Genomic DNA, 25,285 nt, shown 5'->3' with positions numbered 1-25,285 from the left:
CCCTTTACAATTGCCACAAACAACATAAAATACCTTGGGGTAACGCTAACCAAACAAGTGAAAGACCTGTATCATAAGAACTTTGAATCTTTAAAGAAAGAAATTAAAGAGGCCCTCAGAAAATGGAAAGATCTCCCATGCTCTTGGATAGGTAGGATCAATGTAGTAAAAATGGCAATCCTGCCAAAAGCAATCTACAGATTCAATGCAATCCCCATTAAAATCCCAGCACAATTCTTCACAGACCTTGAAAGAACAATAATCAATTTTGTATGGAAAAACAAAAGACCCAGGATAGCCAAAACAACCCTGTTCAACAAGGCAACGTCCGGAGGCATCACCATCCCTGACCTCAAGCTCTATTATAGAGCTATAGTCCTGAAAACAGCTTGGTATTGGCACAAAAATAGACGGGTAGACCAATGGAACCGAATTGAAAACCCGGGTATTAACCCACACATGTACAAACATCTGATCTTTGACAAAGAAGCTAAAAATATACAATGGAATAAAGAAAGCATCTTCAACAAATGGTGCTGGCATAACTGGAGACTGGCATGTAGAAGAATGCGGATCAATCCATGTTTATCGCCATGCACAAAACTTAAGTCCAAATGGATCAAAGACCTCAACATAAATCCAGCCACACTGAACCTCTTAGAAGAGAAAGTGGGTGGTACCCTTGAACGAATTGGTACAGGAGACAGCTTCCTGAACATAACACCAGTAGCACAGACAGTGAGATCAACAATTAATAAATGGGACCTACTGAAACTGAGAAGCTTCTGTAAGGCAAAGGACTCAGTCAGCAAGACATAAAGGCAGCCCACAGAATGGGAAAAAATATTCACTAATCCCACATCTGACAGAGGGTTGATCTCCAAAATTTACAAAGAACTCAAGAAGCAAGTCTCCAAAACACCAAAGGACCCAATTAAAAAGTAGGCTGCAGAACTAAATAGAGAGTTTTCAATAGAGGAGTCAAAACTGGCTGAGAGGCACTTGAGAAAGTGCTCAACATCCTTAGCCATACGGGAAATGCAAATCAAAACAACTCTGAGATACCATCTCACTCCTGTCAGAATGGCTAAAATCAAAAACACCAATGACAATTTATGCTGGAGAGGATGTGGTGAAAGGGGGACACTCCTCCACTGCTGGTGGGAGTGCCAACTGGTTCAGCCACTTTGGAAATCAGTATGGAGATTCCTCAGAAAAATGGGAATAAACCTACCACAAGACCCAGCAACTCCACTCTTAGGCATATATCCAAAAGATGCCCATTCATACAACAAACATGTCTGTTCCACTATGTTCATAGCAGCTTTATTTGTAATAGCCAGAACTTGGAAGCAACCTAGATGTCCCTCAACCAAAGAGTGGATAGAGAAAATGTGGTACATTTACACAATGGAGTACTATTCAGCAGAAAAAAAACAATGGAATCATGAGATTCGCAGGCAAATGGATGACACTAGAAGAAACCATCCTGAGTGAGGTAACCCAGTCACAAAAAGAGAAACATGGCATGTACTCTCTCATATATGGATTTTAGACATAGATCTGGGGAGTGCCAGCCTACAATCCTATGGCCAGAGAGTCTGAGAAACAGAAACTTCATTTAGTGGCTGATCGAAGAAGAGGCAGACTCCCTTGGTTAAGTACTGAGCTGAACTCAAGAAAGCCAGTAACAGAGAGGGAGGACTGATGACCAAAGGGATTAAGACTGGGCTGGTTTAACCCCCAGAAACAGCTGACCTGACAAAGGTTAACTCTTGAATCCCAGGCATTAGCCTGGGAAGCCAGCATGGGACTGATCAAGACCCCCTGAATCTGGGTGTCAGTGAGGAGGCCTAGGGAATCTATTGAGCCTTGGGCAGCAGATCAGTACCCATCCCAAGTATACACACGGTCTCTGGACTCCCATAGAACAATGTGAGGTGCACTCTCACCCTGAACTCTTGGGGAAGGGTCTAGGCCCTGCCCTATATGAAATGACAGACTATGGACACCCCAATGGAGGGCCTCACCCTCCCTGGGGGAATGAGGGGATAACGGGAGGGGGCGTTGGGGGAGGGCACGGGAGGAGGGGAGGGAATGGGAGAGGGGCCTGGAACTGACTTGTGAAGCAACCTTGTTTCTTATCTAAATTTAAACTGAAAAACAAAATAAAAAATAAAAAAAGAGTAGACAATATGTCAAATTCATCTTGGTATTCCTCAACTTCTGTAGCATCATTTGACACATAGCAGGCGCTCAAAGTAGAGGCTCGTTTGAATGTCTTAGAGGAAAGTGAAATTTTGAACACTACTGGGCAGCAACAAAATTTTAACAATGTTTGACTTAGACACACACACACACACACACACACACACACACACACACACACACATTAAATCCTAAAAGGCAAAAGAAAACAGAATCAGTTGAAGCAGGCGGCTTCCTGTGACCTTCCAATAATCCTGGGGATTATCGCTCCCTGAAGCCCCAGCTTTTAAGGACTTTCCAGTTTACAAAGCAAATGCACAGTTGCCTGTTTAATCTTTACAAAAACTCTGAACGATACGTTCATGATCTCCATCCCACACAAAAGAAACTGGGTTGCAGAAAGGTTAAGTCACCGTTTGTGAACACAGTCAGAAACTCACCAGCGATTGCTGTGGGACTAATAGGCTTGGCATTTTTAAAATTAATTCATTAGATAAAGTCAACTGAGTAGAATGTGCAGAGCAAAAAGCTGAGTGCATAGGGGCAGAAGGGCAAGGGCAATGGTTTCTACACATTTCCAGGACTCACTGTCTGCAAATCAAAGCCATGAGTGTAGAGAATGAGCAAGAAAGAGATTGAGGTTAGTGGAAACTCAAGAGAGAGCATTATGGGAGAATCAGTGGACTGGTGACTTGATTTGGGAATAAGTGATAATAAAATTGGGGAGATTTTCACATCTGCTACCATATGCATCTCTGAATAGTTCATTAGCATCTGACTGACTGCCTTAGTGTGTATACTCTGAAATGCTGAGGCTCCTGATCCAAGGGCACAGAAATAGTCATATTTGAAAAACAAACCACAAGGTGAATGGATTCCACCTGTTACAGAGAAGAGAAACCTGGGCTTAAGAGAACCACATTTGGACCTCATGGCCCCTTGCTGTATAGTCTTATATTAGTCATTCACCCTCTCTTTGGGAGGAAGTAGTTTCCTCATGCAGAGAATGAATGGGTTACACCCACCTGAGACCTCTAAGATACTTTTCTTCCTAAAAACAGTAAATGAAAATTGGCTGTAGTTACTTAAAACTACTGTATGCTGGTCAGTTTTGTTAACTTGACACAAGCTAGGGCCACCTGGGAAGAGGGAACCTGTGGGCATGTCTGTGGGGGCATTTCTTAACTTAATTGATGTAGGAGGACCATGTCCACTGTGGGCGGTGTCATCCCTGGGCAGGGGATGAATAAGCCACATGGAGCAAACTGGTGAGCAGTGTTCTTTCCTAGTCCGGGCTTCAGTTCCTGCACCTGGGTTCCTGCCTTGAGCTCCTGTCCCAGTTTCCCTCTTCCTGCCCACGTTGCTTCCGGGGTTTATCACAGTAACCAAAAGCAAACTAGACCAAGAGAATTGCAGTTGAATGATCCAGAAGAAGTGAGAGATGTAGACAGTCCTAGAAAGAGGAGGGAGCCTTCAACCACCATGAGCTAGAGATGTAGGACAGGTTTCAACAGCCCTGAAGCACCCTAGACATGCCATGTAGTGGGCGCCTCCACTCCACAGCCCAGACTGGCTGCTCAGTCTAAGCTGAAGCAGCCCTGCTTGCGAGGGGATGAGTCTGCTGCTCTTCCTGTTGCCCACCAAGGATGGTGTTGACAGGGCCGCCCCCAGCCCCTCACCGCCTCATGGACCACCTCACTGGAGGGCTCCTTACCCATAGTGTTGTTGGCTCGAGAACAGGCTGTGCGCTTCAGAATGTCATGTACCTAAAAGGGAAGGACAGCAGGGCTGTGAATGCCTGGACCATGTGCGTCACCACCCTGTGAGGCAGGCTGGCTGGGACAGAGGTACGGGCCTCATTTGGAGGGAGGGGACGCCAAGCATGTGCAGAGCTCATGGCGTACTTGTCAAACCCATTCAAGCTCGAGTATTTTGAGGAAGCAAAGAATTTAACCCCTCTCATACACACACCCTTCATTCCTTCCCACCCTGAAAATAAAATGAATCAATAAAAGGCTATAAATTGACTGCAGTGACAGAAGGGAAGGAAAACAGAGACAGGCAGCCTATAACACATAGCTCTCTTGAGACCCAGGGAGGAAATATCTGGGTTTGTCCCCCTCCCGTGTGGGGGAGCCTCAAGGAAGGTGGGGCTCCCTTACAAGGCGCTTCCTCTACCACTCTGAGGCACATACTAACTAGGAGAGCCTGAGGGAAAGCTGGAAAAGCACGGGGCACACGGTCAGAAGTAGAAGGGCCTGAGCCCACAACAGAGGGTTTGTCCCTCTCCTGGTAGCATCCTGGCAGAGACCTAGGACGCCTCTGGAAGACAAGGGTCAAGGCAGTGCTCGTTGTGGAAGAGTGCAGCCTAGCCTAGCATTCTCATCTGTCCAAGCTGCTCCTGAGTTCTCACCCTGACTTCTCATGGCAGCCTCCTCCTTCAGCAGAAGTGGGCAACCTGTGGGCCGCCTGCTCTGTTGCAGTTCAAGTCTACAAGCCTAAAAGCTCTGGAGAACTCTTGCACCATCAGACTGGGGAGACAGTCTCCTACATGGAGGGACATTCCTAGCAGAGAACCTGAGACACAGGTGGCTCAGTGATGGCCATCTAATGATGTCCTCTTGGGTCCCAAGCCCCAGTCAGACCAAGCAATGGTATACTAACTGAAAGAAGGGAACAAATGACTGAGCCAACAAAGAAGGGGGGAGTAACAGAAAACAGTCACAGACGCATGCAAATGAGAAAGGCCAGGATGGTCAGGATAAAACTCAAGGCTCTTCTTTGCCCTTTTCATAATTTGGGGAAGACTTAGAAAGAGGCAGAGCAGAGAAAAGGACGCTTCTAGAAGAAGGGATGAGTGAGAGATGTGTTTCATCATCATTATTCACACTCTTATATTCCCGTCGCAGACCTAGAGGGAGTGGAAAATAAATAACTTCCAGCAGAATGGGGCTCAAGAGTGTTTAATTCTGCTTCTAATACAGCAGTGATTCAATAGCGATAATAATTAGGAACAGCATTTATAAGGCATTGTATTATTTTACAAGCACTTTGCAATGATCAGTTAATCTCCACACCCTGTTTCTCCCCCCAGTGTGGGAGCCAAGCCATGTTGAGAATTAATTGACTTATAATAGCATCAAAGGAAGCAAGAAGTTTATACCCCTTTCCATAGGAAGGGAAAAGAAATCATATGCCCATTTTTTTAAATCCTTTTTAAAATATGGCTTGAAGGGACCAGAGGTGTTTTCTTGTACATCTTGAAAGCAAGTGCAAAAGCCATTTGTCTATGTGTCTTGGAAATGCTCAGTAATTTTGTATACTCCCTGACCCTTCTTACCATCCATGTCACCCAGGTGGCTGGGAAATCCTTCTAAGTCTCTCTCCCTTATCTATTCAGCACTGGAAATGTAAGCTCTTTCCTAAGGAATATTACTTCTGCACTTCCCACAAAGCTTTAAGTTCTGGCCTCTCTTGCCTTCCTCTGCCAACAGGCTGTGTGTTCTCAGGAGTGACAGAGAATTAACTGATGGGCAAATGAAGAAACTATGGGGCTGGAGGTGGGGGCCACAAAAACAGAGGCCAGACACACATTATTATTAGAATCAAACATCCAACGCAAATAAAATCTTTGGTATTAAAAGAAAGAAAGGGGGCCGGGCATTGGTGGCGCACGCCTTTAATCCCAGCACTCTGGAGGCAGAGGCAGGTGGATCTCTGTGAGTTCGAGGCCAGCCTGGTCTACAAAGTCAGTTCCAGGACAGCCTCCAAAACAATACAGAGAAACCCTGTCTTGAAAAACCAAACAAAAAAAAAAGAAAGAAAAAGAAAAGAAAAGAGAGAAGGGAAAGAGGAAGAGGGAAGGAATGGAAGAAAGGAAATAAGGAAGCACTTAAGGAAGGAAGGAAGGAAGGAAGGAAGGAAGGAAGGAAGGAAGGAAGGAAGGAAGGAAGGAAGGAAGAGCAGTTGCAGCCAGGAATGTATGTCTGTTTTATTATAGGGCAAACTGGCTAATTAGCATTTATTGTGAAATAAAATCACATGAGTCCTTGCCGTGAGGGTTAGAGAAGAAAAAATCATAAAAAACATACTAACCCAGCAATCAGGACTACTTCTAATCCTTTTATAACATAGAGATAAAGATATAACTATATGATAGTATCTAGATAAATATATGTGATTTTTTCTAATGTATTGTGTCTCAGAGCCTCAGTGTCTTTAATTATAAACCAAGGGGGTTGCCTTAACTGGTTTCAAGTTCTACCACCTCTGACAGTCCCTCATTCTGTGATTCTAAGAAAGGTCTGCATGAAGAGTTCATAAGCAGAAACACCCCTCTCAAACCTTAGCAAGTGAATTTGTTTGCTCTTTCTTGTACTACTGGGATGGGGAAGCTCTTGTATACCTTACAGTTGCTAGGCAACTCCAGGCAAACAATGATGAGAGATGACAGGGAGGGAAAGGAAATGCCCTGCTAACCACATACCCAGCTTTTCCCAAAAGCCTTTACTAACCCAGTACACCCTTTACTTACAATGCGACTCCGTGTAGCATTGTCGAAGAAGGTGTCCTTTTCCTGGATGTTGTACCTAGAGAATAAAAGAAAGTAAATGGTGAACTCATGTCACTACCATACCCTGACACCACTGTCTCCACAGTCTAGGGAAAACCTTTAGGAAGCAACATGGCAAGACATGAAAGTTCTCACACACTTAGAAACAACATGGATGCTTGTTTTGACCCAGGAATTCTGAAAACTCATTGTAAGAATTGTTTATAATGAAAATAAATGATCAGAAGAAAAATATTATAAAATTATCCAGTACAAATGTATCCAACTCAACATTGATATGGAAGATTGTCTTGAAGGCATTGAAAATTATAACTGTGAGAAGTCTGTAAATAGAAAGCTATAATAGACAATAGTAAGCTGTGATAAGTGAAAACAATTTATTTTTTTTTAAAAAAAGAGCCTAGTTTGGGGGTATTTGTCTTTCAAAATTCCATTTGTATTCTCACTGTCATTCCATCAGTAGATACCAAACTCATTTATGGAAGGTCCCATGAGTGCTCATACATTGAACAACAACAGCAAAAGCTCCTGTGAATCCCCGTCCTCAAAAGACAGGCAGGGGGATCTGGAGTTCCAGGACAGCCAGGGCTGCACAGCAAGAACTTGTCTCAGAACAGCAAACAATAATACAAAGTCCCGCAGCACCTTTGGAGTCTGTATCAGCATCCTTGCTGAGGACACAGATAACTGGGTCTTCTCCTTATTTTCCCGGAAGTCACATGTGTCACAGTGATTGATGCCAAATGAAGCATGATGCTATGTGGACTGTGATTGTGCAGGGTCAAAGACAGAAGTCAGACTTTTGATTGGGAAGAATAGAATTTTCTAGAAAAGATACTGGTTATTAACTGGCCTTAAAGAATAGCAGAAGTGAAACAACGAGAAATGTGAGAGAGACAGCTGATCAGAAGCCAGCATCCACATGAATGAAAGCCTAGGGGAAGAGCATGGAAGAAGCTACAGACAAAAAGAACAGCAGGTTCACCAGCTGTGGACCCTGTGCGACACACTGATCTATCTGTCAAGCGAGATGTGAAATAATGGCAAGACTGCCGTGGAGATAACCAATCACCTTCTCATTGCGTGTGAGAGGGACTCTATGCCTGGTACTGTAACCTAGACAAAAGCTCTTGACGACAAGGTCACAGGCCCTAGGGGGAAGCTACTATGTGCTAAGCAGACATGTTGACAGACTACCTTCTAAATATTTGTCTATACACAAGACTAAAGACACTGGCAGTTTGGGTCAGAAAAGCTTCTTCTTGCAGCAAATGGAAGTTAATATAGAGAGGCATAACTAGTAAAAAGTGTTGAAGAGTAAGTGGTTGTTGAATGCTCACCCCAATACAGAGCATCTATATCACCCACTCCATGGCTCAGAGACTAGTGCAGAAGAAGAGGAAGAAGCAATGTAAGGACAGGAGGGGAGGTAGGAGGAACAATCCTGCGGACATGACGTGGTCATTGACTACACTCATGAAATCACAGCAGCTGTAGTCACCTGCAGAAGGCTGGACTCTTTGATATTCCATCGCAGAGAGGGGAGGGACTTTGGAAGCCTCACTCTTCTTGAGGAGCCATTAGTTAATAGCTTCTGGAAGAAGGGATGTCATTTTTTTTGTAGCTGCTGGATAGCTTCCATGCCCTTTTATGCAACCCTTGACCCATAGTCATGTAAACTCATTGGGTCACAAAAAGCAAGAAAAGACATGGAAGTACTCAAGAAACTCGTGAGAAGAAGGGGTTCTTGGAATGGTAGGAAGATAAGGTACAAAGAGCAGCAAACACGATGCTATACATATGTGTAAAAAGGGATGCCATGCTAGCCTTGCTGTGTCACTTACATCTGCATGGCCCTGAGCTGAGGAATTGGGTTTCCCCTTTGGAACAGAAGGACAGTTACAAGGTCACAAAGGGGGTGGGGGACTTGCCGTGAAACACATGCATATTCATAGAATTGATGTCAATCATGGCGAGGTAGTGGGAGTCATTCTCTAGTGAACACGGAAACACTGCTTCTAAAAAAGAAGGCTTGTTATGCGTTCTTGGGTCTCTATGTCCCTTCTTTGCTTTGTTCACTCGATTCTTATCACCCCTGATAGCTACATGTTTTCTCCCGAGCTCGTGGTGCATGGCTTACGCCTCATAGCTGCATCTTTCATTTCCTACTTCCATACCATGGTCACCCCTTCTACAGGTTTCCCAAATGGCCATCCCCATAGAGAGACTTTTATTCACACTTCCTGGGTGGGTATAGCATTTCCACAGAATCAGGGAAAGCATGAGTATGTAATGGGTATGCACAAATCCAGAACCTTCTCTTGGTTTCATCATGTATTATCAAAACCTAATCAGACACACTTGGCAGAGGGGCTTCCCCACAGGAGGTGAGCACTTTCCTTCTCACACCTGGCTGCCCCCTGGCTCTCCATCCATCCTCTACAGTAACCAAGAAGCAAATAGATGTCCCTGGATGAATGTCCAGGGCCATTTGGAAGGGGAAGGGCAGTCATAGCCATGGAAACTATTTTCCCAAGTCAGCTACTTTCTCCGCCTGACTCCCAGATCCCAGGGTCATCATTGGAAGAATGGCAGGGGAAGCCCTTCCCCATCCCCTCCCCTGTGCCTGCCCACGTGGCTCCCACACTCACAGGTACATTTTTTCCCTGGAGAACGGGTAGGAGAGGTTTTTCATCCTGTTGTTGCTGTGTTCAGGAACCCTGGGCTGCAGGGGTGAGCTGAGCGTCTGCAGAATGGCACTGAACTTCTTTGCAATGCTGCCTCCTGCTTTGATCTCGTACATCTGTAAACAACAAAGCACAGGTCTGAAAAGGATGCCACCTGCAACATGAAGAAGAGCAGAGGGCATAGGTCACTGGGGAATATACTCTGTGCAAGGGAGAGGACAGGAGTAATAAGCAGGGCCCTGTCTTTATCTGCGTTGCTTTGTAAAAGCCTCTCTCAGTCACATCCCTGTGGAGGTGGCCAAGGCAAAGAAACATGCAGATTCCAGATTTTCTGACTGTCATGACATCTTAGAGAAACCACAGGCCTACCACAAGGCAGTCACCACACCTCCCCTAGATAAACGTATATAGGATTTATGTATAGAGGCCCATTAGAGGACTCCAGCAACACCTCTGGCCCATGCCATGCAGCTGGGATGGGTGGGACTCAACCAAATGTAGCCCGAAGTTTCTAGCCCTGGCAAAAGAGAAGACTCCAACACCTCTGCACCAACTGGGAACTTAATGCCAGAAGTGCAGGGAGCTTGGGCGCTGTTATGGCCTCTGTGTGATTAGGAAGCATGACCCTGCCCAGTGCCGTGAGGGACAAGGGTACCCACATACAGGCCTGGGGAGATCTACTCTGAGCTCCAAGGGGAACACATGGGCCCACCGGGAAGATGGGCAGTATTATGATGAGCAAATGTTTGGGATGGTATGGGAGAGGGGGAGTTCATTTCCTATAGACAGAGGCACATCTGAAGATGCAAAGGGATGAGGAGCAGGCTGAGATGGGTGACTTGATCGCTAACCAAGACCACGGTGATGTCCAGGCCTGGGCTACTGCTGGGGCCCACATCTAGGTTCATGGTTGTGATGCAACTATGGTGTGGTCTCTGATAATGTCTATGGCTCCTGATTCCACCAAAGGCCAAGAGGATGGGGCTGTGCAGAGTTAGTCTTGCCCCTCACTGTCTGCAGCACTAGTGAGAACAGGTCCTGCCCCTCAGCACCTGACGTACCTCACCCAGGCAGCACAATAGAGCTGACTCTGTTCACAGGGACATGAGCAAACTGGCCCTGAGGGTGTGACAATGGGGGAGCAGGTCATACTCCTCTCATATGCCGTGTGGTGGCATGGGTGAGAGAAAGATGCCCTCCTCCCCTCACCCCTCAGCACATGCAACAGGTGGAGGATCTGACCCAACCCCTCACCAGCTGCAGCATTCACCTGGGCAGCAGAGTAGAGTTGACCCTGTTTACAGGGGGTGTGAGTAAGTCAGCCCAAGAATACGAGCATGAGATCTAGGCCTGCCCCTCATCTGCCACATGATGACATGGGCAGGGAAGAGATACCCCCAACCCCTCTATGCCTGAGGTGGGTGGAAGAGTTGGCCCATAAGAGCAAGAGAGCTTCCCTTGCCCCTCACCAGCTGTAACGCTAGGGAGAGAAGGCTTTGCACCTCACCTGGGCAACACAGTAGAGCCAACCCTGTTGGAGGAGGTATGTGTGAGCCAGCTCCCAAGTCGTGAACATGGGAGAGCTGTCCCCACTACTCATTTGACCTGCAGGGGCGTGGTCAGGAGAGAAATGTCACCTTATACCTCATTTCTCGACACCTGTGACAGATGAGGGAGCTGACCCTCCCCCTTACCAGCTGCAACACTCAATTAAGTGGGCCCTGCACCCCACCTGGACAGCACATAGAGCTGACCCTATTGACAGGGGTACGGGTGAACCGGCCCCAAGAACGTGAGGGTGGAAGATGTAGTCCTGCTCCTCATGAGCTGTGTGGTGGTGTAGGCCTGGGAAAGATGCCCACCCCTCTGCCTCTTGCCACCTGTGACAGACAGGAGAGCTGGCCCTGAGGTCATAACAGCAGGAGAGCCGCCCCTGCCCCTCACCAGCTGTAGCACTCCAGGGAGTGACTTCTGCACCTTGCCTGAACAACACCGCAGAACTGGCCCCGATAGTGTAGATGCAGGAGAACCGGCCCCGCCCCTTGCTCATGGCTACAAGGGGTGAACTAGCCTGGGCAATGCTGGAGAGCTCACCCTGGTGGTGAGGATGCCAAGGACAATGTGGAGAGCTGGTAGGCTGATTGACCCTGCAACTACCCAGGCCCAGAACCAGGGTTATGATATGGCCCACCCCAACATTCACCCTATCTATCATCTGTAGGAGCACGTGAAGGGGCTGGTCCTACAGACCCAAAGCTGCAAGATCTCCATGACACACAGCAACAACAGGACATCCAAGAGGAGTCCCGGTGAGGGCCCCACATCAATAGTGTAGCAGAAACAAGACCAATGACTCTTTGCAAGTTAAGATCCATGGACAAACGGGTTTACTATGTGACTCGCTGAGTAACACTACAGCTTCCATGAGGATGAGATTTTTACTTTTTTTCCTCTTAAATTTTATTTTATTTATGGGGGAGGGCTGCAAGGGCAGAGGGAGGACATGAAGGGAAAGGGAAATGAATGGGATCTAAATGCATGATATGAAAGACACAAAGAATAAATAAAAGTTAAAAAACAGAATTTAGGGAATCAGTCTAACACAAGATCCAGCAATTCCACTCTTAGGCATATACTCAAAAGGTGCACATTCATAAGACAAGGACACTTGTTCAACTATATTCATAGCAGCATTATTTGTAATAACCAGAACCTGGAAGCAACCTAGATGCCCCACAACTGAAGAATGGATGGAGAAAAGGTGGTACATTTACACAATGAGTACTACTCAATGGGGGAAAAAATGGGATCTTGAAATTCACAGGCAAATGGATGGAACTAGAAGAAACCAACCTGAGTGAGGTAACCCAGTCACAAAAAGACAAACATGGTATGTACTCACTCATATATGGATTTTAGAAATAGAGCAAAGGATTACCAGCCTACAATCCACACCACCAGAGAAGCTAGGAAACAAGGAAGACCCTAAAAGAGACATACATGACCTCCAGAGAAGGGGAAAGGGACAAGATCTCCTGAGCTAATTGGGATCACGGGGGAGGAGGCAGTTAGAAGAAAGAGAAGGGGAGAAGAGGAGGGGAGGAGGACATGAGGGAGCAGGAAGATTGAGTCAGGGGAAGAATAGAAGAGAACAAGAAAAGAGAAACCATAATAGAGGGAGCCATTATAGGTTTAAAGAGAAATCTGGCACTAGGGAAATGTGCAGAGATCTACAAGGATGACCCCAACTAACAATCTAAGCAATACTGGAGAGGCTACCTTAAATACCCTTCTCCAATAATAAGATTGATGACTACTTTATATGCCATCCTAGAGCCTTCATCCAGGAGCTGATGGAAGCAAAAGCAGAGATCCATAGCTAAGCACTGAGCCAAACTCCTGGAATCCAGTTGTAGAGAGGGAGGAGTGATTAACAAAGGGGTCAAGAACAGGCTGAAGAAACCCACAGAAACAGTTGACCTGAACAAGGGGGAGCTCATGGACCCGAGACTGGAAAACCAGCATAGGACTGATCTAGATCCCCTGAAGGTGAATGTCAGTTAGGAGCTCTGGACAATCTATGGGGTCTCTGGTAGTGGATCAGTATTTATTCCTAGTACACGAATGGACTTTGGAAGCCCATTCCACATAGAGGGATAATCTCCCAGTCTAGACACATGGGGGAGGGCCTAGGCCCTGCTTCAAATGACATGACAGACTTTGAAGATCTCCCATGGAAGGCCTCACTCTCTCTGGGAAGCAGAAAGGGTTTGGGATAGGGGCTAGTGGGGGCAGGGGAGGAGGGGAGGGAGAGGGAACTGGGATTGACATGTAAAACAAGCTTGTTTCTAATTTAGATTAAAAAAAAAGAATTTAAAGTAAAATAATAAAACAAACAATTTGAAAAAATTTGAGTAGAAATTTTGCTTAAAAGAACTTCAATTTTGTCACCTTTGCCTGCTTTCATAGCTTCCATTTAATTGATAAATTTTAAAGACTGATACTCCCACAAAATTACAATGAAAGCATACCTTACTTTTAATGAAGAAAACACATTCTTAAAAAAGAATTTATATATAGAAAACAGCAGGTGCTTGACAAGAGTTGGCTCTGATTCCAAAACACCCAACTAGATATTATTGTTAAGGATCCAAAAGATGACTGCTGATAATGCTTCAGTGGTTATCCAAAGAGCTCAGGGATCCTCCTGACTCTGCCTCCTCTGCCCTGAGATTGCAAGTGCCAGTCACCCCACCAACCTTTCTACACAGATGCTGGGGATTGAACTCTCTGTGCTTGCATGGCAGACACTTCACCAACAGAGGTACCTTCCTGTCCCCACAAATATTACACATTCAGTGAGATCTGTCCTGAGTAAAACAAAGACATACTATCATGAAGATGATCATTAATAGTTATAGTTAATATAGTGTTTTTAATGCTTCAGAGACAAGTTATTCCTACATTACAGCTTTTGTTTTTATTTTAATGTATACTTAATTTGTATGTGTCTTTTGCCTGCTTGTATGTCTATGTATCATGTGGGTGCCTGAGGTCAGCAGAAGGCCTCGGAGATCCTGCAACCGAAGTGTGGCACTGACAATTGAACTCGGGTCCTCTGAAAGAGCAGACATTGCTCTTAACCTCTAAGTCATCTCCCCAGTGCCATTGCAATATTTAGACTTTCAGGTTTGTGAATGCAGTGATTGAAGCACGGATGTCATAATTCCAGAAAATTGTAATGTGTTCATTGTTCTACACAGGTTCTACACAGGTGATTATCCTTTCAAGATACATTTCCCTCCTGCTCCTTCCCCAAATCTGGATGATTTTTTTTGTCCCTTGACCAGCAAATTATGACAGAGGAGACACTAGTCAGCCCCATGCTAGAAGATCAGCAGCTTCCAACCCTGCTCCTTTCTTGTCCTAAAACACCCTGAGTGTCCCCAGAGAGAGAAAAGCACCTAACTAGAGTCCCTTCAAACTTGCAGCAAACAATAAATATGGAAGCAAAGACCCTTGAACCTCAAACCACCAAGAGATCTCAGCTTCCACCAAGGGAAGCAAATTATCCTGACTCCACCTCTGCTCAAGTTACTGACCACAAAATCACTCTTGCCTACTAAGTTTTAACTAGTATTAAGCTACTGAAATCAGGTTAATTTTTAATGCTGCAGTGAATGAACAGACCAACAGCCAGCATCCAGATATTCTGACTTAAAAGTCCGTTTTCTTCTCTCCTATGACAGTCTCAAGTTGCTGAGCAAAAAGCTATACACAAGATACTCATGAGGCAGTCTACGATAAAGGCAGCAGAGGACTTTGAGGGTTCAAGAAAGTCGGCACTCCCTTCAGTTGAGGAATCTGAAAAGTGTGACTCTGGAGTGGCCTCAGGAAAAGAGTGGCCTTCTTGCTCATTTTATCATAAATAATGAGAAAAGGGTTACAATAAGACTAGGCACATACCCTCATCTTAAAGATCACCATCATCTCCAAATAGCTCCACACCAGGGACCAAGCATTTGTATTCAGACCTTTAGAAAACATTTAAGCTCCAAGGTCTAGCAAGCTCATGTAACTCCCCTTAAGCACCACTTAAGGTTTCTACTTCTTTGTTTGCCTGGAATGTCTATATGATCAGTTCAGGTTTGACCCACTAGATGTTTTATGTTTGTAGTTGTGTGGGGTTGTTCCAGGTCCCTGTCTTGAATAGTCAGGGGAAGCAAATAGATTCTCTGAGATCCCTGAGTTACGGGGGCAGGAATACAAACCTCGAAAGTTCAAGACAAGAACCCATCCACTATCTGAGGGAGACCCAGCTCATAGGACCACAGAAGTCTACTGAAGGAACCCTTGAACATCTGACCGCATAGGTGTGAAAAAAATGACCCCCTATAAGAAAAAGAACCATCTGGAAGGACTGAGAATGGCACCTATTTCCACCAGCAAGATGGGAAAACCCTATAATTCCTGGGGCATGGGGCAAACACTGGTTTACTCAGTAGTAGTGGATAATTAGGCTTGGGCTGAGAGTTCCTCCAGACCCACTTAACAAGTCATAAAAGGGGGAAGGAACTAGGCTAAATAGTTTTGAAAGTATTCGCCAAGTCTAGCATGACCAGGACTTGAAACACTTAAGGAAAAGAAGCATACTTTCATGGCACAAGCACTTCCAGGCTTCCCCCAGAGATCCTGGCCTTGATGGCTGACGGAGTCAAGTGCTGGGAATGTGCATGGATGACAACAACTCTGATGTGAACCCTGCCCCTTTCAGAATGCTCAGAAGGGCGTCCAGTGCCTGCGCCACCGGCAGCTTCTCATCAGAGCCCAGGAAGACACTGCATGCCCTACCAGGGAGGAGCAGGGCCTCTGCCTCATAGATGAGAAAACCAAGGCTCAGAGGGGCAAGGAATTGCCAGAGTCAGATGTAAAACTGGGCCTAAAACTCAGGTCTCCCGGATGCCCCATTTGGGACTCTTCCCTTGACCTGGATGGCCTTTGATCCTTGGCAAAGCCCAATGGTCTGCCACAGAGGAGGAAGCAAGCTAGAACACCCACTTTTAGGCCAGCAGCCTGGGTTCTCATTTCACCTTCTCAGAAAGATACTCAATGCTCTTTATTATTACTAATAATCAGTGGCGGCATCATTATTACCATTATTCCTGGACATCAGAGAATTATGAACATCCTCAGAAATGGCAAGACACATGTTAGCCAGCTGTTCCTCATTATGCCTTCCTGGGTACACGATGGGCCTCCCTGGGTACACGTTGCGCCTTTCATGTGTTTAAAATCATAAATAATCGTTAAAGGATGTTGCTCTTATTTTTTATTCCTGGGATCAAATGTGGTTCTCATAAAAGCTTGCTTTGGCCCCACTGTCACAGTCTAAGGGGTTCACTGAGATTTCTTTTGTCTTCTTTCTTCCTCCTTGTCTCTCTCCATCTCCCCACCCCCCAGACAGGCACAGCAGTGTGGTCCCAAGACTGACTTATTTCCTCTCTGCATTAAAATCACATGCTTTCCTGGGAAACAGGGAGCCAAGGTTCTAGTGATGTCTGTCTTGGACAACATACGAATCATTTGTCCCCACTTTACAGATGAGAAAACTGACGTAGCATCACAAGTTTAATGAACATACACCAAGGACCCACAACAACAACAACAAGAAAACAAGGAAAATGTATAGCAAGATAAGATTATAAGTGTTATAGCCCAGTGACCTCTGGGTCACTTATCTCTGCAGTGACCTGTGAGGAGCACTCCCTGCAAATGGCACGACATGTCAGCCAGCAAGAATATTGCCCAGGCATAAAGTTGGGCAGTGTGCCCCACCTGGCACACCCATGTCAATAGAAGTCAAGTTAATTTATCTGTCTCTCTGCCTGATTGTTTTTCCCTGTTATCCCATCAGTTGTCAGAACACTGAGGTTCAACTGTCACTTTTTCTAGGATCTTTCTCATCTCAGCAGTCAGACAGTGTCTAAAGAATACCTCCTAATGCCCTCTGCTCCAACTTCCAGAAGCTGAGCCGGGCAGAGAAGTGAGACAAGACGGCGTGAGGACGCAGGCATGAGGAGGACGAGGCTGTACAGCCGAAGGGAAGAGGAGGACGCCATGCAGAGACCCACAGAACTGGCCCCTCTGTTCTCACCCCCAAGTGGTGCTGGGAAGACTCTCAGGCGTGTGTGGAGCCAAGCTTGAGACGTCCTAGGCTGCTGAACATCTGTCCTCACTCCCTGCCCATAAGCACATTTGTCCATGCACGGGAGTGTTAAGCAATTTCCCCCAACAAAATGGAAGCCACACCAGGAGCTGTGAAGCTCAGCTGTAAACCTCGAGCTGGAAGGAAGTCTTGGTGGGCACAACCAGAGACTGATCGGCCCCTCACCGCTCTACCTGTGCCTACAGCTTGGGTTTCCTGTCAGCTGCAATGCTGCATGTAGACCATAGTATGCTGACAAAAAAAAAAGAGTTCTCTGTTGTCCAATTCTGTATTCGTTTATGGTTTTTATTTCTGTTGTCAGCATGTCTTCTACACATGAATGAATGTTTGCTGACTTTCAAATCTTGGGATAAAATCCAAGCTTTTTAAATTACATGGCTGACAAAGCCCCTTAAGAGCTCTGCCTCCCAGCTCCCTCTTCAGGCTCATCCTCCTCTGCTCGCCGTCTGTGTTATAGCCACACTGGCTCCTCTAAGTTCCTCTCACAGGTGGACCTTTTGACCTTGGGCTCTGGGAATCCTTCCCTCTCTAGAAATGTTCTCATTTGCCCTCCCAACTTACCAACTCCTGCCCAGCCTTCAGAGATGAACTCAAATACTCACCCACTGTCATCCAATAGAGTTCCTTCCAATAGAGGGGCTCTCATTGCACACCCCTCTTGTTCTTCTGTGAGCATCTCTCAATTTACAAGTAGCCATAAAATGCTGAATTCTCACCACATAAAAGCCATTAGGGCCAGGGGACAGCTGTACTCACTACTGCATTAGCAGAACATCTGGGATATAGTGATTTTCAGAGATTTTCATCACATGAGTGGAAGATGAAGGATGGAGGATGAATAGGTGGGTGGAGGATGGATCAGAGCCGAGTGAAAAAGTAACGCTATGGTGGGAAATTAATTTCTACACCAAGCATAGCGAACATGCTGTGAACATGCTATGAACCTGGTATGAACATTGACGTCCTTGTCCCTTCTCTAATCAGAAACCACTTCATGCCTGGAGAAAGACACACATCTTTCAGGCTTCTGCTTACCCCCCAGTCAGGCGGTTAATGGAGCAGAAAGTCACACTGTGATTTTGGACCTGAGTCTCACACTCGGGTTCATATCAGTAGAGGACTGACTGATAAACAAATAAGGATCTCCAGAGAATAGGATGTAGGGGTAAGGGTACTGTTGTTGATTTCCACGGTGCAAGTGTACCCATCATAGCCCATGCTAAGCTGTCAATTGTGCAACAATGTTTTTGAACTCTCAGAAATATAACAGTAAGTTTTAGGAACCAGTTTGTTGCTGAAAAGACTCATATGGGGTGGGAGTTCCTTCCCTGAGCCCCAAGTGCAGGAAGTTGGCATTCTTTCCCTTCTCTGTTTCTCCTCCTCGCAGAGGCCTTTCCATATATTCACGGGCACACTGTTCTGGTTGATCTTTGTTTTCAACCTGGCTGGACTTGGAATCTCCGGGGAGACACACTGCAGGGAGTCTGAGATAACATTTCTAGGGAGACTTAACTGAGGAGGGGAGATCCTCTCTGAGTGTAGACAGAGGCTTACCAAGGCTGAGGATTCCAGGATAAATAAAGTTTTAAAAAAAGGAATATGAGGAATGATGAGCAAATTGGCAAAGAATGGGCTGGCAAAACCAGCAGAGACAGCTGATCTGAACAGGGGAGTGCTCTTGGACCCCAGACCGACAGTGGGGAGGCCAGAATGGGACTGATCTGGACCCCCCAAATGTGAGTGTCAGTGAGAAGGCCTGGACAACCTATGGGGCCCTGAGCTGTGGATCAGTGTCTATCCCTGGTATACAATCTGTCTTCATGTGCCTATAGCACAAAGAGAGATGCTCTCTCAGCCTGGACTCTTAGGGGAGTACCTTGACCCTACCAAGAGTAAAATGATAGACTCTAGACATCCCCTATGTGGAAGGATTTGGCAATAGGGTGGGAGGGAGGGTGGAAGGGGAGTGCGGGAGGAGGGGAGGGAGAGGGAACTGGGATTGACATGTAAAACAAGCTATTTAAAATTAAAATAAAAAAATGAATAGTGAAAAAAAAAGGAATATCACCAAGCACCAGCTCTCTCTGCTCTCCATTTGCTGGTCTACCTGGCTGTGAGGAATCCTAGCCCACATGAACTCTACTAGACTTTCGGCTCCATGATGGTCAATTCCTTCTCAAATCATAAGCCAAAATAACCCTTTCCTTCCAGATTAGTATAAATGGGTTAATTTAATTGTGAGAGCTAGTCAGTAATATGCCTGAGCCATTGGCCAAATAATTATAATTAACATTAAGCCTCTGAATGTTTGTTCTGGGAACTGGTGCATGGGAGAGAAACCTCCATCTGCACCCTGGTTTACTCCCTTTGTGCTCACGTTATTGCTAATGGCTCCATCTCTCTCTTGTAGATCTAATGCCAGCCTGCCAGCATTCTCCACTCTTAACCCTGCTAGCCTCTTGCCTAGGTCCCAGCCAGCCCCTATCTACCCAATTCATACAGACATGACTTGAAGGCTTTAATAAATAAAACCACAACATTTATTTTATTTATTTTTTCATTTTGAGTGTTAAACACAGCGAAGTCTAAACTCGTGTCTTAAAACATCTTCGTGTCTGCTTTAGAGCAGGGCCTCACAATATGCCCCAGGCTGGCATGGAGCTCACTATGTGCTTGAATTGGATTGGAACTCAAACCAGGGTGGCTTCAGCATCCGGTGTGAGAGTTACAGGCACAAGACACAACAGCTGACTCATCTCCACGTTCTTAATTCATCCTCTTCAGGACTCAAGCCAGGCTCCTCTGCTCACAGACCTGTGTCATCCACATTGCCACTGCATGGCCACAACCCATCTCAATTTCTCCCCTAGATCCACAGCATGTAGATACCACCATCCTCCACCCACCCCCTTCTGATGCTGAAGCAGAGGAGCATGACAGTCAACACAATGAAAGTCAAAGCATTCTGTCCTCTTTCCGGATATTTAAATAGTAATCAAAGATCATACACCAAAACATGGAGATATGAAATCTAAACCCTCCCTCTGCAGCATGTCTATATTAGAAACAAATGTTCCAGAATGGGCTATGACCTCAAGAGGCCAGTCCCACCTCCAGCCATCCCTATATAAACAGTTACAGTTCTAGTTCACTTAAAAAACATCAATAATGAAAGTAGAGTCTGTCCAGAGGTGTAGTCCAAAGGCTAGGCAGTGACTCCTCTCCCCACAACCAAGGATTTATATGTCACTAGCTGCAGTAAAAGTCATGGAGTTGCACCTGACACCATATATTTATTTTGGGTCTTGGTTTTTTTGAGATCTCACTGTGTAGCCCAGACTGACCTGAAACCCATGATTCCCTCCCTTGCCTATCCTTCTTTCTGTATTGACCAGTTTTAGTCAACTTAACACAAGCTAGAGCATCAGACAGGAGGGAGCCTCAACTGAGACGATGCCTCTCTAAGATCAGACTATAAGCAAGCCTGTAGCGCATATCTTAATTAGTGGTTGATGGGGGAGGGCCCAGTCCATTATGGGAGGTGTCATGCCTGGGTTTGTGGTCCTGGGTTCTCTAAGAAAGCAGCTGACTAAGCCATGAGGAACAAGCCAGTAAGCAGCACTGACTTGGCCTCTGCATCAGCTCCTGCCCTGTTTGAGGTCCTGTCCTGACTTCCTTTAATGATGGACTCTGATGTGGAAGCAAAAGCCAAATAAACCCTTGCCTCCCCAACTTGCTTTTGGTCATGGTGTTTCATCACAGTAACAGATACCCTAAGACACCTTCTCAAGAGATGTGATTATCATAGATGTGGGCCACTCCACTCAGATCTCCTGACTTACACTTCCTGCATTTACTAAAGTGTCAAAATAATCCCAATGAGTAAACAGATCACCACTTGATGAGGAATGAATTGTCAAGGAAATGGGTGGTTTCTCTGGATGAATTTCGCTTGACAGAAGAAAGCTCTGAACTGAGATACCTATTTGTAAAAGGGACTCTCCTAAGGACCATGGCTGAAGGAGGTTGTGGGGCTGAAGGAGGAAGAGCCATGCGGCACCAATGGTCCAATCAATCTAGAGCATTATAGAGCAACTATTACTTCAATGGCACACAATTATTTTCAGAAAAAATGCATAAGAAATGTGATTTCCTGATCCCAGAGATTTATGGTACAGGTAAAACCCAAGCATAACTCCCCAAAGCATCTGGAGGGAAAAAATGGGTAAGGTAAACACTGAGTATATACTGATTAAGAATCCAATAAAGGAGGGACAGGTTTGGGCTGAATAAAAAGGGGGGTGGCAATGAGGAGGGTAGGACAGAGATTGAGTCCAAAGGATGAGTTGAGTTGGTTTCTTCAGTGAGGAGTAGGAAGCCATTCTAAGACATGAGACAAGTGTTTTTAGAAAGGTCTGTCCCATAGAAGAAGGGAAAAGCTACTCTGTGTTCTAGAAAGATCTACAGCTATACCAAGGAGTTTATGTAGGTCCAACAGAGACACCTGGTTGGAAGAAAGCAGTCCAGCTGGGCAGGGGAACTCAAAGGAGGACCAACAATACCATCAGAGCTAGGGATCAGCAGCTGTGGGTGTGGGACAGGCAGCTATGCGATATGGGACAACTCACTACAACTCATCTCAGAGAGACAGAAGAGCACAGAGGCACATGTAGGGCAACTGGGCCCAATAGAATATGAGTGACCCAAAGAGAATCTGTCTTCAGGCCCCTCCACTAAGCTTCAAGAGCAAAACTCTGCATAAATAGAAACAGAATTCAGGGTCTATCTTGCTTACTTTACAGAGGCAAGGGGAACAGTAATTCACTCACAAAGCTAATCCCCAGCAGTGGAAGACTTGTGACCTGTGTCTTTTCTCCCTGGGACCACGGCTTCTTGGATGAATTTCTCCTCAGGGGCTCTATACTACATTGCTTTGGGTGTTAGCAGGGCTTCCACAGCAAAGAATATGAAATATAACAAAGACACTTTCCTCCTTGTAAGTCCTCTACAAGTCTTTTTTTTTACTTTATTCTTCTCTCATACATTACATCCTGACCACAATTTCTCCTCCCTCCATTCCTCCCAGTCCCTACCTCCACCTCCCCCCTCTCCCCCAGATTCACTCCTCTTCTGTTCCCCCATGCAAAAAAGAGAAAGAGAAAGCAGGTCTCCCGTCGATATCAACCAACATGGCTTAACAAGCCACAAGACAAGGTACAAACCCTCATATCAAAGCTGGGCAGAAGCAACCCAGTAGGAGAAAAAGGGTCCAAGCACAGGAAAAAGAGTCAGAGACACCTCTCCACTCCCACTGTTGGAAGTCCACAAGAGCACCAGAAATAAGCCAAATAAGATGCAACAATGAATGCTTATTGAGTATGTTATATCATAGCCATGTTTCATTGTAAAACCCAAGAATACTGTTCTACATAACAAACCTTTAAAAGTGCACTTCCATACTACACAACACAGTCTGATACAATACTAGTTTTAGGGTGTGTGTGTGTGTGTGTGTGTGTGTGTGTGTGTGTGTGTGTGTTTCAGTAAAGTGACAGGAGAATGGATCTGAAGCCACATAGACATAGCTTAAAGTCCCTGGGTCTCTCCTTCAAGCTATGGGACCTTGGCTAAGTTTATTAACCTCTCCAAGACCCGGTTTCCTCATCTATAAAACGGGGCTAAGGTGAGTACTTACCTAACTCATATTGTGAAATAATACAAAATAATACGCATAGGCTTTAATCAACTGACCCAATGCATGGGAAATTTTATATTTAAAATTCAGTTGATTCAATTATTTGTCCATTAGTCTATACCTGTGACTACAGGTCTGAATTCTAATCTACTTCATCTTGATCCTTATTGTTCAAAGTGGCCTCAGGAACATTTCTTCTCAAAGTCAAGTACAGCCATTAGAAGAGTTGGATGGGTTTTAAAATGAGCAAATGTCTTTATCTTGACATGCCTCTTGTCAAGGCAAAGGCTTTTACTTTATCAACCTGATGGTTGTCTTTGGAAATATAAGTAATAATAGAAAATAAGCATTAAATTAAATAAGCATCTCTTCTTGATAGTATCCATGCTAGGTACTTTTTGCTATCCCTCTCAGAACCTCCTGACTCATCTGATGGCAACAGAATGTAGAGAAGTGACCACAGACATGCCAAGTTCAAATAGGAAGAGTCATAGACTAAAAGCCATCCATTCCATCCCAGACTCAAAGGCAGGCCATGCAGAAGGCTCGGATGCTGCCAGGTAGATTCCTAATAAGCAGAGAAAGTCAATAGGGCTACCAAAGGCCCCTGTCCTGGGCAATTCACTTCCTGCTTCCCAACAGAAAGGTGTGTTCACTTCAGAGGACCACCATCACAGATTACCACCAGCCAAGTGGCTTGAAATCACTGATATTGTTTTCCTACAGCTACGGAGGCCACAGGTATGAAATGAAAAGATCAGGGGCTGTGCCCACTGTGAAGCCACAAAGGGAAATCTTTTTCATACTCCTTCCAGCTTCATGTGTCCCCACGAAGTGTTCCCTGGCTGGGATGACATCACTTGGTCTCTGCCTCCTCCATGTAGCCCTCTCCTCTGAGGACCTCTATGCCACACCTCCTGCGTGCTTCTCTCCTGAGCACAGTGGTCTTAGGGCTCACACTAGGTCCAGAATGACCTCATCCTGAGGTCTTTGGTTAATACCATGCACAAAGACCTATTTTCCAAATAGACCACATTCACATAGCCAGGAAGGACTTGGGCACACTTTTTCTATCCCAGTATCTGTTCCATTGTGATGATCTAAATCCCAAAGGATTTAAAACACAGGTCTTAAGATGATGCATTTCATCTGCTAACTGGACTGGTATGTGGGTATTCAAATAGTTAGTCAAACAGTATTTTGGATATAGATTTGAGGACCCTTCATGGATGCAATGAGAATTTGACTTAGTAGACTGAGTATATATAGCAGGTTGCCCTCCCTAATGTGGTCTGAACAGATCAGAAAGGGAGCCCCTCCCACAAGTAAGGCAGAATTCCTCCTGCCTGAGTGCTTTAAGCTAGGATGTCATTCATTTTCTTCTGCCTTTAGAACCCAACTGAACATCAGTTTTTGTGGTCTTTACAATATCAGCTTTCAGGTTGGTATTTATACTATGTGTTCTTCTGATTTTCAGGACTGAGCTGCACAGCTGACTGCAGGGTATCCAACTCGTGAACTGTAGATCTTGGTATGCCTCAGCCTTTATAACCACCTTATAGTGTCCCCTTCTCTCTGTCTCTCTGTCTCTGTGTCTGTCTGGCCCTCTCTCTCTCTCTCTCTCTCTCTCTCTCTCTCTCTCTCTCTCTCTCTCTCTCTCTCTCTCTCTCTCTCCCTCCTGTTTTATTAGATAGCCCCAGAGAACACTCATATCTAAGTAACTGAGAAACAAGAGGTTCTGTGTTGCCACACAGGCCCAGTCTCTGAAGCAGGACAGAAACCATGAGTTGGGAGTAGGGGTGGATACATTCCCAAAGACTTTGAGAAGTCAGTTAACCAAACCAGAGTCCTAGGAAGGCAGTAACAAGTGCCTAAGAACAATTTCCAAAATTCTACAAAACTGAAGGGAATAGATACTATCCTCCTAAGGGACTACTTAAAATAATTAAAATGTCAACCTCCTTTGTTTTTTAATTGGAATTATGTCAGCTTAGTTTGGTTTTCTCGCACTTATGAAATATTGATGGCATTTATGTGATCTCTGTTAGGGAAAGGGGGAGGGATCATTCTGTAATAACTGCCGTCTTGTAAACATGAATACTTCAAAACAGGGACTCTATGGGGTTGATTGCATCTCTGACCATCTAACCTTTATCTTTGAATTGTTAGCACGTCAGAAAATTTGCATAATTACTTTGCACTTCAGCCCTCCCTGAGCTACATTTTAGCATTAAATCCTCCATTTTTTTAATCCATAAAAATAATCCTAGGGATATCTACATCACTTCATGTATAAGCACAAGGCTCGGGGAACATGGCAGAAGAGTGGGAAATGGTTATAGGAGCCAAAGGTCAGACAGGACTGGAGTGGAACAATCCCTGCACATGACAGAATC

The 25,285-nt window shown here is 45.3% G+C and overlaps 1 protein-coding gene across 1 annotated transcript in view; it reads right to left on the bottom strand.

Moving 5' to 3' along the window:
- Positions 1 to 25,285, bottom strand: part of Ano2 (anoctamin 2) — a 332,087-nt gene that overhangs the window by 221,785 nt on the left and 85,017 nt on the right. The window contains exons 5-7 of the mRNA XM_040737100.1: positions 9,433 to 9,584; positions 6,743 to 6,797; positions 3,923 to 3,974 (exon numbers count right to left, since the gene is read on the bottom strand). Of these exons, the coding sequence (XP_040593034.1) occupies positions 3,923 to 3,974; positions 6,743 to 6,797; positions 9,433 to 9,584 (259 nt within the window). The remainder of the gene's footprint in view (positions 1 to 3,922; positions 3,975 to 6,742; positions 6,798 to 9,432; positions 9,585 to 25,285) is intronic.

Source organism: Mesocricetus auratus, unplaced genomic scaffold (genome assembly GCF_017639785.1).
Source record: "Mesocricetus auratus isolate SY011 unplaced genomic scaffold, BCM_Maur_2.0 Super-Scaffold_100676, whole genome shotgun sequence".
In the NCBI taxonomy this organism is placed as follows: Eukaryota; Metazoa; Chordata; class Mammalia; order Rodentia; family Cricetidae; genus Mesocricetus; species Mesocricetus auratus.
Note: the sequence above shows the minus strand (reverse complement) of the source record. Positions and strands in the feature narration are given on the sequence as shown.